This window comes from Stegodyphus dumicola, chromosome 4 (assembly GCF_044657685.1).
Source record: "Stegodyphus dumicola isolate Sdum_Otavi_A_Nest chromosome 4, ASM4465768v1".
Lineage (NCBI taxonomy): Eukaryota > Metazoa > Arthropoda > Arachnida > Araneae > Eresidae > Stegodyphus > Stegodyphus dumicola.
In genome coordinates, this window is record NC_140771.1 from 2,155,024 (window position 1) to 2,171,792 (window position 16,769).

Consider the following 16,769-nt stretch of genomic DNA (forward strand, 5'->3'; position numbering starts at 1 on the left):
TTCCACAATACACGGCCAGCTGCTATTCAGGTATTTTCCATTGGACGGTCGAACTTAGTGACATTTACCCATTTCATTACTTAGAATGCTACGCATAATGAGAACGGGACTGACCGATACTGCACTCGCAAAGAAAGAAGAAACATCACAAACATCCATGCCTCATCTTGAATTCGAACGAAGTGCACCGATTTAATAGCTGGTCCCCATTAACCCCTACACTGCAGAAGAGGTAAGTCGTATTAAAAGATTTCGTCATTAACGCAGTTAAAGAAACGTATCTGAAAGCAGATTCATATTTCCATTACCGACATGCTGTCGTTAAAAAATTGGAAAGTTTTTTTTTTTTTTTTGCAAAGATGAATATTACCACTCATTCAGAGAATGTTTGTGCAAAAATAAGATTACAATGTACATTAATTTTCTACTTTTATATCGTTATTTTCCATTTTTATTTAATTATTTATTTACAAATTACTTATCATCACAGTAATGTTAAATAAAAATTTTCTTAACATTCGAAGCATTAAATTAAGTTCCAATTACATTCCATTAATTAGTTTTCATCGATTATTAGCTCAATGCAGATTTCAGAGACATTTTTAGAGGTATAATATAATCTGTATATTTAAATTCAGTAACTGCCATTTTAAGAACAATATTTTCATTAAAGCACTCGTATTAATTATCTAATTCAAGAATTAACGTTATAGCATCTTACACATACATTTAATTTTTCTTATATAAAATGCAAGCCTTTTCTGTCCTTATAAGCAAAGTACGAGTCAAAAGCTCTTTCCATATATATATACATATATATAATATAAACTAAAAATCTGAAAGGTTTCAGATTTTAAATTACGTTCAAATGGGCTTTTTTTAACATTCTGTGTGTTACCTTTATTTATTAAATATCATGTTCTTCGCACTTAAACCATAAAAATCAGTTCAACCACAATATCGCAAAATAATTTTTAAATAAGCATATCTTTAGAATTTCCGATACATACAGTCTCGCGTGCTGGAGATAAAATTATTTTTTTCTGCACAACGTTGCCATTGCTCGCTTTGAAGTCCTTGAATATGTTAATCAAAAATTCTCTAAAGTTTTACAAAATATGAAATAGATAATAAAACAAATTCCACATTTCAAATTTGGACTTCCAGATGCCCATATTCGCAGGAGGATTACGTTATTCAAAATTCGATGGCTCTAAGTACCGTTGTTTTATTACAATGCGGTAAAAACACATACATTTATGAAGATTCTTCATTATTCCAGTTTTTAATATTATAATACAGCGCGATAATATTCGGTGGCAACAATTCGAAAAGTGAAACAACGCTTTAAGTGAATTCGCGCAAAATGCAAAAATGAAATTAATAGTCCTTCTGGACAAATTGCCCCTTTGAACTAAAAAAAAAAGGGAAGTGTAACATTCTAAGTTTTTTTAAAGCAAATTTTCATAACATCCATAGAATTACAAAGGAATTCAAATTATTATTTGTTTCGTTAAATTTAAAATGAGATTCCATAAAACTAATTGAGATTCTTTTGCAGTTTTAAGAGTGAAACGCATCGTATTTTTCACAGGTCCATTTTTTGAAATAATTCACTCATTTATCATACTTCTCCATCGAGAGATGGAACTTTTCCAGAAAAATTTGGCACAAATGTTACTTGCGTTCGCCTCGCCGGCGGACACTTGCCAAATATTCAGAACAGCGAAGTCAATTTCTTCAAATTTTTTCCCCTTCTTCCAGATAAGCCTTTATATCTCCAAAGGCAATTCTTATTTCTACAGTTAGGAAAAAGTGGAATTTTCAGACCAATAAAGTTTTCACAACGTCGAAATTGGTCGAACGCATTTTAAAAAGCTAATAAGACGGATCAGATAACGACAAAGCAAAGAGTCATTAGAAAAATATCATGTGATAGCTTCAAAACTAGATTGGTATAAAACGGTTTTATTCACTTATTCATTTTTATCTGCATTCATATTTCATTATTTACATTGATAATTCATCAAACATTAAAAGAAGTTGATACTTATTAAAATAAGAAGATATTGCTAAATAATCTCCTACAAATGTAATGGCAGTATTGATTCTAACCCTTATTTAATTTAGAACGGACAATGATTACTTTATATTAAATGAACAATGATTACATTATATTAAATGAATGATTACATCATATTAAAAATCTTCTGGGGACACCGCATGATTTTCTTGTATAGCCCATTAAATTATGCACAATTTTTGCTGCATTTCATTTAAGCTTTTTTTCCTCGAATATCCTTCATTTTTCATTCAATTAGTTCAGTCCTCATTTCGCAGCAAGGCAAAAATAGATAAAAACTCAAATCATCTTCATTAAAATTGTAAAATACAGAAAAACATATAACAAATAGAGTTAAAAACAATTTTTACAATTAAAATTACAGTTTCTACGCAAAAACAGGCTATTCGGACAGCCGGCGAGAAGACAGATTTTCGTTGCATAAATCTGAAAGTTTACTTTTGCTCCCACTCGGCAAAAAGGGCACTGAAATGTGCAGAAACTGACATAATTCACTATTCCACTAAGTTTCAAATGCAAACAAATGGATGTTTTGTTAGGCTTAGTACCACTTAAACAGCTTTCAAATTGTTGATAATTCTACAACTATTGCATGCAAATTAACTAAAAATATAAAAAACCTTTATGGAAACATAAGAACAACATAATTCAACCACTTCTAAAGCAAAAAATAGGTACAATGTTTTCAATATATAAGAATCAAAAAAGAGCTCGAACATATAAGCATAAAAGAAGAATAAATAAAGAGTAAAGTTAAATTAAATTTAAATACTTCTCTTGTGCCATTGCTGCAAGGAGTGAAATTTGAATTTAACAAATATTCTCTATTCGTATAAAGCAAATTTAAATTTAAATTTTAAATTACGTAATTTAATTGCATACAAATATAAGGTTAATTATTGCTGCGAACTAATTTACAATATCATTTAAATTCCGAGATACATATATATATTTGGGTCAGGCCGACTGCAACCAAAAAGAAAGATGCACAATTAAATGCTATAGCAGTTCCATATACAAATTTCAACGTTCTGAGGCTACTCGTTTTTGACTTATAGGAGGTGTATACATACGTACGACGTACGTACATACGCACAAATGTCACAAAAAACTCACATCTGAATGCATTTTAAATCCATTTCATAATCCATTTCGTGAAACAGTTCCTTCACACGAAACGATGCCACGCAAAAATGTTCAAATGCATCCGAGAACGGTCAAAACGGACGTTTTCGTTGAAATATGATATCGGAAATGCTTCACGATTACAAAATTCCTTTTCCCCCTGATTGTCTTACGAAAAGTTAAAGAAACAAAACTAATGACTTTTTAACAAGCTATTCTTCTATGATTCCATCATCACACATTCTGAAAATTGGATTTATTTATTTTAGCATCAGATGTCAACACCCGTTTTATCAGGCACATATTTATTGTTTAAATGTTTAAATAACTCCGAATTATATTTATTTCTCAAGAAATAAACACTTTTTTTAAAATGAAGCCAGAACATTAACATCTTGATTTGCAAAAATACAGGGATTCTGTAACACGCCTACTAAAATCAAATAAAACTGAAATCAAGTAAACATTGATAGTTTACTTTTTTAAGAACAGCTTGTTAAAATGCTCAAGAACTCAGAACCTTATTTTACGGAGTTTGAAGAAAGCTCATTTCTTCCACTCATTTCTTTGAAGAAAGCATCGGCCGCACCGAACGTATATATATATCCACTCTAATTTACTGTTACTTGGCTCAGTGATCTCGTTTTCTTTACTTTTATATGTTTGTAAATTGAGCATTTTTGCTTTAAAAATGATTGAATTATGCTGCTCTCATCCTTCGGTAAGGTTTTTACCCCTTTAGTAAATCTGCATGCAATATTTTTAGAACAACAATTTAAATTTAATTTGCCCAGAACAACAATTTAAAAGTTGTTTAAGTGCGGCTAAGCCTAATTACTTTTTGCTGTGGCGGCCATGTTTGTTTACATTTGAAACTTGGCAGAATAGTGGATTTATTGCTAATCTAGAGAAACTAAGCTTCGTCACAACAAAGATAATGCCTTCTTTTATTATTGCGAATTAAATCATGCCTAATCCATTCTGGAATTTATTCGAGGAAATAAGTGTTTAAGATTTGCTTCGTAATTTTTAATATAGATATTTTGAGTTTTTATGTATTTTTGCCTTCTCGCGAAGGGAGAACTGAATTAATTGAATGAGAAATACTCAATAGTCTGTGAAAAACTGTTTCTTTTTTGTTTTGTTTGCATAATTTCTTTTATGCATCGTTCCAGATTTATTATTGTATTTGAATAGAACTTGTGGCAATGATTAGATAATTCTTAAGATGATATAAATTTTGTGCATTCTGAGTTATAAAATGAATGAAATGTAACACTGTTAAGGGAACGTAGCGCCAGAGTATCACTATGGTAAACAAATTTAGTGAATTTAAAAAAGTGCATTTGTTCTATTGCGATACATGCGCTTTCGACGAAGTCGATTTAATTCAATCCAATAAGTTTAAATGAAATGCAAGAAAAAAATGGACATATTTTGATATTCCGTACAAACTAGTCATATGGTGTACACATCAGATTTTTCAGTATAGATCATTGAGTCCGTTAGAAAATCTCTGCTGAAAGGCCATCTGAATTTTAAATTGTTCCTCTAAATTCGAAGTAAAAGCAAAGATAGATTCATACACATAAAACAAACAAGCACGGTCTCGATGACGACTCTGATTCCCAAATGCTTCATTTATAATCTGCCACTTTCCGTTTCAATTCAGAGAACAAATCAAGTAGCCTAAACTATGCAGAGAACGCGCGTTCGGCTCTTGGCATTGAAAAGGGATCAACGCAAGAGGAAAGGAAGGGGTGTGATCGCGTAGAAAGCATTCCTCATGACTGTCATGAACATCGCAGCGTATCCATCTTATTCATAAGTCAATCGATGTCAACACGCCTTTTCTTTTGCCATCCCCGCTTCTCTTTTCTTTGCAATATCGGTAGAAATTGCGGCGAGCGCTTCGCTTCTTTTGCTGCTTGTCGGGAATACTTGGTCGCGATTAACAGGCGGTCAAAGACATCATTAAATAAAAGAGAGGTTTTCAGTTTTGCTTTGCTGAAGGAAGAGTTGATAAACTTATCAACGGCAACATTCGCTGATAAGAGATGAAGAAACGTTTTGCAAACGCCGTTCATGCGCTGATCGCACCGTGAAAAGCGCGAATCTTCATGAATATTTGAATGAGGTTCAGAACCAAAACATTGCTACGCGTTATTAAAAGTCAGCTTAGTTATTATTTCTAACAATTTAACACCCGTATTAACTACACATGAAAAAAGTTAGCTAAATAAAAAAAAGAAAAGAAAAATCAATAAAATCTGAAAGGTGTCAGATTTTAAATTACGTCTAAAGGGGCGTTTTTTTAACGGTTTCTGCGTTACCTTTATTTATTAAATATCCTGTTCTTCGCACTTAAACCATAAAATTAAGTTCAACAGCGACATCGCAAAATAATTTTAAATTGAGCACATTTTTAGAATTTCCAGTACGTTCGTTAAAGTTTTACAAAATATGAAATCGATAATAAAAGAAATTCTAAATTTGGGCTTAAATAAAAATATAATTAAATAAATTAATAAAATAACCATAATTAATTAAATTAATAAATTAAATGGGCCCATATTCGCATTAGGATTGCGTCTTTCAAAATTGGATAGCCGTTGTTTAATCATAATGCGAGAAACATGCATACATTTATGCATATTCTTCATTAATTAATTTCTTCAAATATAATATAATATAATACAGGGCGATAATATTGGGTGGCAACAGTTTGAAAAGTGAAAAGGAACATTCATAGCGATTCGACGCAAAATCGCAAAACGAAAACAATAGTCTGTCAGGAACAAAGCTCTTTTGGACTAAAAATCTGAAAGTTTCAGATTTTATATAATCGAAATCCCTAAAGAGCTTTTTTTAAACTTTTTCTGTGCTACCTTTATTTATTAAATATCATGTTCTTCGCACTTAAACTACATACAATTCAATTCAACAGCAATATCACAAAACATTTAAAAACGGCAAAACAGCCTATCTTCAAAATTTCCGATACACAGTCTCGCGGGCTGGAGGTAACTTTTTTTTTTTTCCCACACAGTGTTGCCATTGCTCGGTTTGAAATAGTTGAGTTTGTTAATCAAAAATTCGTTAAAGTTTTACGAAATTTCAAACACAGAATAAAACAAATTCAAAATTCGGGCTTCTAAGCGCCCATGTTCGGTTGGAGGACTACGTTATTAAAAGTTGGATGGCTCGAGGTACCGTTATTTTTTCACAATGCGAGAAATGTTCAAATTTTAATTCTGCCTCATAAATACGACCAATTAATACGAGTAAAGAAAAAATATTTTTTTATTCGAAAATTTATATCTGGCAGATTAAAATTTTCCATTCAGTTATTTTTCAGTACAAGTCCACTGTACGGTTAGCTTAATTAATTAAGGCAATGTAACTCAAGGGCTCTTGCCACGGAGGGGAATGCCTTCGTGAAGGATGTTTTAAGGAAACTGGCTCGTATCCAAGTTAAACATGAAGAAAACCATTGTAAACTCTCATGTACCCAGCCCGTTCGCAATGATTCGAATTACCAGTATTCAGCGATTTTACTCCTCGACCGCTGGTGGGCTTAAGTCCATAGTAAATGTAAAAACAAGGCGACGTGTAAGCTAGGTAAAACTTTTTCATGTTAATAGTTAGGTACTTCAATCTTTGTCTCTCTATGACTTCAAAAGAAAATATTTAGGACACAGAGGATTTAGGCATCCTCGGAAAAGATTCTTTACATTTAAAAATCATTTGCTTCTACGCAGTTCACTATCCCTTGGGAAAGTTAACATTTTTTTTTTTTTTTTTTTTTTTTTTTTTTTTTTTTTTTTTTAAATAATATAGTATGAGGAGAGGTGCCTGCTAGAAAAATATGAATACAGAGACAAGTCTATTTAACGTTGACAATGTTTATCTCTCTAAATTGGCGAGATATTGCCAAGCTAGCAACGGTTTTGGGGATCACTTGGCGACATTTGGATCCGGTCCCTGTATCACCGTAATAGGTATTATAAATGAATAAATGTAATTTGTCTCTATATTAGTTGTAGCCTTCCCTCATATGCCTTCCAGTAATTTCGAGACGCAAAAAGTACTAAAAATATCTCGGCCGCGGGTTAGATTCGCTTTGTATTGCGTTGTGTATAATGTTCTTAGCATTTTGAAGTGTGACTGCTGATTGCACTCTGCGATACTGTGAGCACCTATATAAGTATTCCTGTGGAGAGTTCTAGAACTCTGAAGTATTTCTTTCGACAAAATGGTTTGGTTTACTTAATGATGGCAAAGCACACTAGGGCTATCTGCCTAAGGGGAGGGATGCCTTCCTGGAGGACTTTCTAAGGGAAACTGGCTCGTATACACGTTACACATGGGGAAAACCACGAAAACGGCCATGCAGCCAGCCCGTTCGCGGAATTCGAACCTCGGACCGAACTATCAGAGTTCAGCGACTTTACCGCTCGAACCTCGGACCGAACTACCAGTGTTCAGCGACTTTACCGCTCGACCGTTGGTAGGCCTTTCGATAAAATGAATTTTATCAACTTATCATCGGAGCTGTGTGCATTCAATGTATTATGAACCCGTACGCACACGACATTATTATAAAGGGACAGAAAACGGAAGAAAACTGTATAGGTTCTTCCATCAAAGTAATTTTAGAAAATCATACAATCACTTCATCAGTATAACTGCAATATATTTGCTTCCCAAAATAAATTCTTTGTCAGGTGTCCACTTTCAGATGTGGTCGGTTAATTAAGGTAAAGAACACGAGGACTATTTGTCCAACAGATGAAATATTCTTATTTTTATGAATCGTATTTATTCTTAAATAAGCAGGATCAACCCACATCAAGTTACTTCTGTGACCACCATCATGGATAAATGGCTACAACCATGAAAGCTTCGTAGGTCGTTTTACATCCTGGTAGCCGAATGTACTAGGCCGCATGAAGGGTTTGTGCTAGGTTAGGTTATTTAATTAAGGCAAAGCCTCGAGGGCTATCTGCCTAAGGGGAGGGATGCCTTCGTGGAGGACTTTCTATAAGGAATTTGAAGTGTCGGAGCCCTATGGAAGACCGTCAACAGAGAGGAACAGAAGTAAATAAATAAAGATATAAAATGACTATTAAAAGCATTAATAATTAAAAAATTAAATAGTTAATTATTACGAAAGTAATTATTATTTAATTAATGATTATTATTTAATTAAATAAAATTAATTATTATTATTAAAATAGTTAAATAATTAAAGATGAACGTAATTAAAAAATTAAAATTAAATAAAATGTAAAGAGATAAATTAAAATTTAATAAGCGATTTGTAATATAATTTTATTGCAAAAAATAAAATTTTCGAGACGAAATTTCTACTAAAATTGTTGTTCGGTTACAAAAAAGAAGCGCCGGATCTTCTGATTTAGGGCTCCGGTGCGCTTCGACTAGAATTACGATTTATTCCAAAAACTAAAAAGTACCGGAATTTAAGCTCTGTTTGTGATCCTAACATAACCAAATTTCCGTTAGAAATTACTTCATGACGGCATCTCTTCTCTTAAGGAGACAGGCTTGCCGTAAATTATTACCCCAATGCAATCCAATCGCATTTCGTGGTTGCAGGCACACTGGAACTTTCATCTTTTGTGACAGCATTTAAATAAATCTACGGGTGGGCGGGAGAAAACACTGAAAACATCGCAAAAAAATAATCCAGCTACATAGGATCGCAAAGAATATCCAGAAAAAGAAAAAATATATATATATATATGAAAAAGATCTCTTCTACTGAATGAGAAAAATAAATGTAAAAAGGAAGAGTGCGTCTGGACTTGAACGACCACATACCAAACGGCTTCCCGCATACTAATCACAAGCAGAAAATAGTACCACAGCCGTAATACACAAAGCTTTACTACTTTCCTCCGTAAATAAACACCAAGATTCATTAAACTTCGCGAAACATTTCTCGCCGTGGCTCCTTTTCTCTGGCATATATCTGCCTCTTAATATGACCGTAAATCTATTAAACTGAGCGCGCCCTCTAATAAGCTTTTACTGTTTTACTTAGTAATAAAGGCACCCCCTATCTCGGCATCAATCTGAAAATGATCTGGGATCAAATCATTAGGTACCTCGTAAAGGGGATGGAAATTTTCCTTTTTGCACTTTTTTCCCTCTCGACAGGCTTTTCTGTTGGAACTTTTAGCCGCCAGACGCGCTAGAAAGAAGATTCTTCCCTTTTGTGTAACTAGCTTGCCTCCTAATGCCATTATTACCGGACTCAAATGTTGCCCTGCGGTGCACACTCGCGATGGGGGACGTGTCCACAATGCAGAAGATGAAGATCGGCGATTCAAAAGAGAAATTTCGAACAGTGTCTATTATATGCCAATATTACGCCTCCGATCTTTCTGTAATGAATAAGACCCAGGCTGAATATTTCTCTTGGTTAGTATATCCTGAATTTTTACGAGATGACATTCATTACAGATTCCAGCTATTTCATCGCACCTACTGACATTAGGTGATGAAAAGGATTTCCATTTGCACTTTATTACAGCCTGTTATGAGAGTTTTCTTCCTATAGTTAATATAATTATTTGAATACCTAAGCTTATATAGCATATCAGATGCCATCAATATTTTCGAAAATGTACCGGTAGGGGATTAGGAAGCTTAACATTATCTTCTCCTATAGAGATCTTGGACTGCATATATGCGAATATTTGTCAATAATTATTTTCCACTTTAGCAAAGTTCAGTTACCACGACTAATTCTCGTATATGCCATAAATTTACCATGACTGATTCTAGTATATGCCATAAAGTTACCACAACTGGATCAAGTACGTGCCATAAAATTATCACGAGTGATTCTAAGTATATGCCATAAAGTTTCCACAAACGTTTCTATTATATGCTATAAAGTATCCACAACAACTGTTTCTAGTATATGCCATAAATTTACTGCGACTGATTCTAGTACATGCCATAAAGTTACCACAACTAGTTCTAGTACATGCCATCAAGTTACCACAACTAGTTCTAGTACATGCCATCAAGTTACCACGACTGATTTTATTATCTGCCATAAAGTTACCACAGCTGGTTCTAGTATATGCCATAAAGTTACCACAACCGATTCTGGTATATGCCATAAATTTATCATGACTGTTTCTAGTACATGCCATAAAGTTACCACGATTGATTCTAGTATATGCCATAAAGTTACCACGACTGATTCTAGTATATGCCACGATTGATTTTAATATATGCCATAAGATTTCCACAACTGGTTTTAGTATATGGCATAAATTTACTACGACTGATTTTAGTACATACCATTACTTACTTACAAGTTACTTACAAGTTACCACAAGTGGTTCTAGTACATGCCATAAAGTTACCACGACTGATTCTAGTATATGCCATAAAGTTACCACGACTAATTCTAGTATATGCCATAAAGTTTCCATAATTAATTCTATGTGCCAAAGATGGTACCTGATGCTTTCAATGGCTGTGTACCTAGAGGATCATAATCAAACAATGCGTTAAACTACTGCAGTCTTTGTAATCCTTACAAAATTTCTAGACAATTATGAGAATAACTTGTAGTGGTTTATTTTAATTTCCTAATAGTTATTTTTGTTTTTGAACACGCTTTCCCTAACTCTCTTGTTTCCTACCTATGATTCCTACCAGAATGAGTTTTCAGGATCGCGTTTTCTGTAAATGAAGTAAAAACCAGTATGTAAGTTGAAGTCTCGGTCAGTTTAAAAGAACAGCTTAGAAGAGCCTAGTGCAGCGCTTCTGCCTTCTAGACACGGATCTTATTCCTGTTCGGCCGTATTGTTACGTGCCTGCTAGTATTCGTCAGTGATCTTTAGTAAAGCCAACTCTAATTATTTCTGCGCAGCTTTGGCTGGTTTTAGTTTAGTTAGCATTAGATTACTTTCTTACTTTCTACATTAAGTTAGTCCAAATACAGGCTTACTGTAGGCCCGAAATGGGGACATCTGTACATCTTCTTGAGTTGGAATAAAGGCTAATTTAAACCTTCTTTGGACAGTAGTATAAAAATGGGGGTTCTGCATCAGGTGGATCAGGGGGCGTGGTCAATGACATCACAGAGGGCGGAGCCAAAGGCAACGTCATCACACTAGGAGGCGTGGTTTCGAGTGGAGTTGAGTTGTTCGTAGACTGCTGGTTGAGTTGTAGACCTCCTGCTTTTCATTTAAAGTTAGTTTTTTTAAATTGGTAACGGGGATTTTTTGAGATATATGCTCATGGCGCCCTCTAGGGACGAAAAAAGAAAATAATCTATTTAGGAATTGCTCATGACGTCCTCTAGGGACGAAAAAAGAAAATAATTTATTTTAGAAGTTTCTTTTTTTTAAATGTTCTATTATTCAAAATATAGGATTGATCCCTGAAACAAAATATCTCACCAGCTGAGTAGTTTGAAGATTTTAACCACTAAGCTGACGGGATACATTCAGATTTAGGTAAAAAAGCCTATATAAGAAAATGGAATTTGAATCAGCTCATCAATTGCAATTATGCCTGCTCCAGGAGAAGCCACCGTTGCGGTGTGTTTATACACTGTTTTATGCGTTATTTTATCATCCATCTATATTTTTACAGAATTTCATAAAATTCCTATTGATTTTACGCTACGTCTTAACGACAGTGGGAACTTATCATTATCCATATGAAGAATAATTCAATAGGCTATGAATATGAATTTATCGTATCAGGATCCGGCTCATGTTGCAAGTTTTGGTGGTGTTGAAGCTTTACATCGTGCTGCAGGAGGTAAAGTTTCCAGGAAAGAGATTCAAACATGGTTAGAGGGAATAGATGCGTACACGCTTCACAAGCCAATTCGCCGAAAATTTCCAACGAATAGAGTAATTGTGTATTCTATAGATCAACAATGGCAAGCTGATTTAGTGGATGTTTCACATTTACGTGATCATAATGATGGTTATCGATATATATTAACCTGTATTGACATATTATCCAAATATGCATGGGCTATTCCTCTGAAACAAAAGAGAGGAGAAGATATTGTGAAAGCGTTTAAAAAAATAATGAGTCAACGTAAACCAAAATTCCTTCAAACGGATCAGGGCACCGAATTTAAAAATAAAGTGTTTATAAAATTTTTAAAAAGAAATCAAGTTAAACTTTTCAGTACATTCAATACTACTAAAGCATCCGTGGTGGAAAGGTTTAATCGCACTTTGAAAACAAAAATGTGGAAATACTTTACGACTCGAAATACATATAAATATGTAGATATCTTGGACAAATTAATAGAAAGTTATAATGCTACTTTTCATTCAAGTATAATGCGAGCTCCCATAGAAGTCAATTCAGAAAATGAGAGTGACGTATGGTTTACCTTGTATGAAAATCATCCTTCTAACGTTTCTAAATGTATATTCGCTGTAGGAGATGTGGTACGTGTTTCCAAACTAAAGCTTACTTTCGAAAAAGGCTATGAAACCAATTGGACGGAAGAACTATTTGTGGTGACAGAATGTGTTAAAAGACATCCAGCTGTGTATAGAATTAAAGATTTACTTGGAGACTCAGTAAAAGGAACGTTTTATGCACAAGAGTTGCAGAAAGTGAGACTGAAAGAGGAATATCGCATTGAAAAAATTTTAAAGAAACGTATACATAAAAATCAGACAGAATACTTTGTAAAATATCGCGGTTATCCCGACAAATTCAATCAATGGATTCCAGCTTCTAATTTACTCTCGATATAAAGTGTGAGAAAATACTGTATCCGAATCATTTATGAAAATGAGTTTCTACGTAACACTTCCGAGCGATAGCTCTATGAATTATTTCCCCGAAAATAAAATTTCACATTTTATAACACGTTTACCTGTTCCCATTAAATTAAAAGGTATGTGGGAAGTTGGTTTGGTTGAATTGCTATATCCGCACACATGGCACAATGTGAATGCAGACAATAACTTAATTGGATTTGTTTTAGAGAAAGATGGTGAAATGTTAGGTCGTAGATTACCTCCAGGATGTTATGAAACAGTACCTGATATTTTAAAAGCTATTTATATTAAAGAACATCAAAACAAAATAATATTTAATTATAACCCAGTAACAAAACGAGTGAAAATCAAAGTGAAAAATAACGCTAAAGTGATTTTACATGATGGGTTAGCACAAATGTTAGGTTTTGAACCTATGGAAATTACATCTACAGATGATAGTTCCGAAACTGTTGTAGAAAGTCCTTTTGCAGCCGACCCCTGTGCATATTATCGTGTATTAATGATATATACGGATATTGTAGAACCTCAAATCGTAGGAGATGTTTTAGCTCCTCTTCTTCGAATTGTAAGAGTAACTGGTAGCGATGGAGAAGTGGTGAGTGCACTATTTGATAGACCTCATTATTTACCTGTGAATCGGAAAATGATAGACACTTTGGAAATCGATATAAGAACGCATATGGGAGCATTTACGCCATTTGAACGAGGAAGGTCATACGTGAAACTTCATTTCCGTCAAAAATACTTGTCATAATGTATGTACCTTATCAGTGTTGTCAAAAATCTTTTGAAGATTATTATGTACAACAAACAGGACATGGATTGAATTATTATCAAGGTAATCTTTATCAGAGAGGATACGGATTAGGGGGTCTATTCAGATCCTTCTTTCGCGCTGCCGTACCTCTTATTAAATCAGGAGCCAAAGCAATTGGAAAACAAGTATGGCATAGTGGACTGAATTTGTTAAATGATGTATCACAAGGACAAGATGTAAAAGAGGCTGCTAAGCGTCGACTGAAAGAAGCCGGAAATATATTAACAGATAAACTGCTACTAAAGTGAAGAACATGATTGGTTCTGGACGAGTTAATAAAAAGCAGAAACGTAGGAAAAAGCGTACCATTTCTCACCGATCAAAGAAGGTGAAAGCACAGGATATTTTCTCTTAAAAAAAAAGTATGACTTCGTATATTCATCGAGACTCTCCCGTTTGCGTCAAATCTGAATTAGATTTATTTACCATTCCTCCTACGCAAACAGCTATAGAAAAAGGACAGTTTGTGGAATATCACCCTCTCGCAAATATACGAGATGGAGGACCTATCGAATTTAATATTTCTGGCAGTGGTGAAGACTATATTGATCTAGCTGCTTCTTATATACACGTGAAAGTTAAAGTAGTTAAGGCAGACGGATCCAATCTAACAGACAAAGAACCGGTTGCCCCTGTAAATTTATTTTTACATTCTCTCTTTTCGCAAGTAGATGTAAGTTTAAATGAAAGAAACATTTCATCAGCGACAAATACCTATCCTTATAGAGCCTTCATCGAAACATTATTGAATTATGGGGAAGATGCAAAGAAAAGTTTACTCACCTGCGAAGGATTTTTCCAAGACACTTCACCTAATAAAATAGATGTCTTAGCTCAAGATGCGGATGCTGGACTAAAAGCTCGCGGTGAACTTATAAAAAACAGTCAAAGTGTGGATTTGATAGGACAATTACATTGTGACATTTTTCAACAAAATCGACTCATGTTAAATTTAGTTGATGTGAAAATTAAAATGGTGCGTAGTAAATCTGCTTTCTGTCTAGTTTCTACTGAGAAAGATGCCGATTATAAAGTGATCTTGGATCATGCTTCTTTGTTTATCAGAAAAGTAAAAGTAAACCCTGGAGTCTCTCTAGGACATGTAAAAGCGTTGGAAAAAAGTTCTGCTAAATACCCTATAGATCGAGTTTTATGCAAAACATATTCAGTTTCTAAGGGAAGTTGGTCTTTTATGCAAAATAATGTATTTTTAGGATTGATGCCCAAGCGAGTCATTATTACTTGTGTAGAAAATGCTGCAATGAATGGACAATATTCAATGAATCCTTTTCTGTTTGCCCATCATCATGTCAACTTTATATCGATTTATGTAGATGGACAACCCGTTCCATGTAAACCAATGGATCTTGATTTCGAATCTAATCATTATGTGCGTGCTTACCACAGTTTATTTTCAGGATTTAATCGCGACAAAGGCATCTATTTATCTCGAGAAGAATTTGCGAAAGGACATGTGTTATATGCTTTCGATTTAACTCCAGATATGTGTGATGGATCTCATTTTAACTTACAGCATCAAGGCAATTTGCGAGTAGAAATTAAATTTGCTAAAGCTCTCTCTGTGACTCTCTCGGTGCTAGTCTATGCAGAATTTCAAAACGTGATTGAAATAACAAAATCTCGCCATGTACTATGCGATTTTGCTAATTAAGCAATGGACAGCCTTGAAATAAACAGAGCACTCTCTCAGAATGCAAAGACACGAAAAGCATTTCTGGGAGTTTTTGCAAGTGATCGACTCCCTGTCGAGATCAAGAAATATCCAAGTTGCTTTATAGCTAATGTAGATCGTGCATCTGAATCCGGTAGTCACTGGTTAGCCTTTTACATTTCATCTCCACAGCATTTAGAATTTTTCGATTCCTATGGACATGACCCATCCTATTTTCCTGGACCGATAACCAAGTATGCAGAACGATTTCCACAGATGGACTTTAATTCGATGACTCTCCAAACTAATGTAACAGCAGTATGTGGTCAATATTGCATATACTATTTACATTGTAAATGTCGTGGACAATCTCTCAATGATATATTGTTATCTTTCATACCTCAACATATATCTAATGATATTAAAGTATATAATTTTGTAATCAAGAAATTTCATGTAAGATCTTCTTTCTATCAATAAATACATTTAAACTTTATACATTATGTGTCTTGTCTCATTTAATATGGAATTTCCAAAGCTACAACATCCTTTCACAATGGTGATTTCGGGACCCACTGGATGTGGGAAAACCTATTTTGTACGAGAACTGTTAAAGTATAAAGAGGAAATGTTTTCAACGATTCCCGATAAAGTAGTATGGTGTTATGGAATTTACCAACCTCTGTATAATGATATACCGAATGTTACTTTTGTCGAAGGTTTACCAATTAAATATCAAGAATATTTAGGTTCCAACACATTATTCATCATAGACGATTTGATGAGCGAATGTGGGAATGATAAACGTCTGACTAACTTATTTACAAAAGGAAGTCATCATTTAAATTTAAGCGTTATTTTTATCACACAAAACTTTTTTCACAAGGGAAAAGAAATTCGTGAAGTGACTTTAAATGCACACTATTTGATTTTGTGTAAAAACAGAAGAGATGTCAGTCAAATCGTACATTTAGGAAAACAGCTCTTTCCGCGTCATTTAAAGTTTTTTCAAGAAGTATATGAAGATGCAACCAAGAAACCTTTTTCTTATTTATTCATTGATCTGCGCAGATTCTTATTTATTCTGCGCAGATTTTCTTATTTATTCATTGATTCCGGAGTTTCCTCCGGAAGAATTACGTTTACGCACCCAAATTTTACCTAACCAAGTACAGTATGTTTATCAAATGAAACATTACTAAAAAATAATAAAAACAACAGCTTTATAAAATGTATCATCATTTTATAAAATGACGCTGG

At 33.9% G+C, this 16,769-nt stretch overlaps 2 protein-coding genes across 6 annotated transcripts in view; one reads left to right on the plus strand and one right to left on the minus strand.

Annotated features, from left to right (window-relative positions):
• Window positions 1-16,769, minus strand: part of LOC118202925 (zinc finger MIZ domain-containing protein 1-like) — a 1,176,934-nt gene that overhangs the window by 1,130,047 nt on the left and 30,118 nt on the right. The gene's annotated exons all lie outside the window — the stretch shown is intronic.
• LOC146997463 (uncharacterized protein F54H12.2-like) lies at window positions 14,202-15,509 on the plus strand. The gene is made up of 2 exons (XM_085814229.1): window positions 14,202-14,754; window positions 14,842-15,509. Exons 1-2 carry the CDS (start codon window positions 14,202-14,204, stop codon window positions 15,507-15,509), a joined length of 1,221 nt encoding a protein of 406 aa, XP_085670355.1.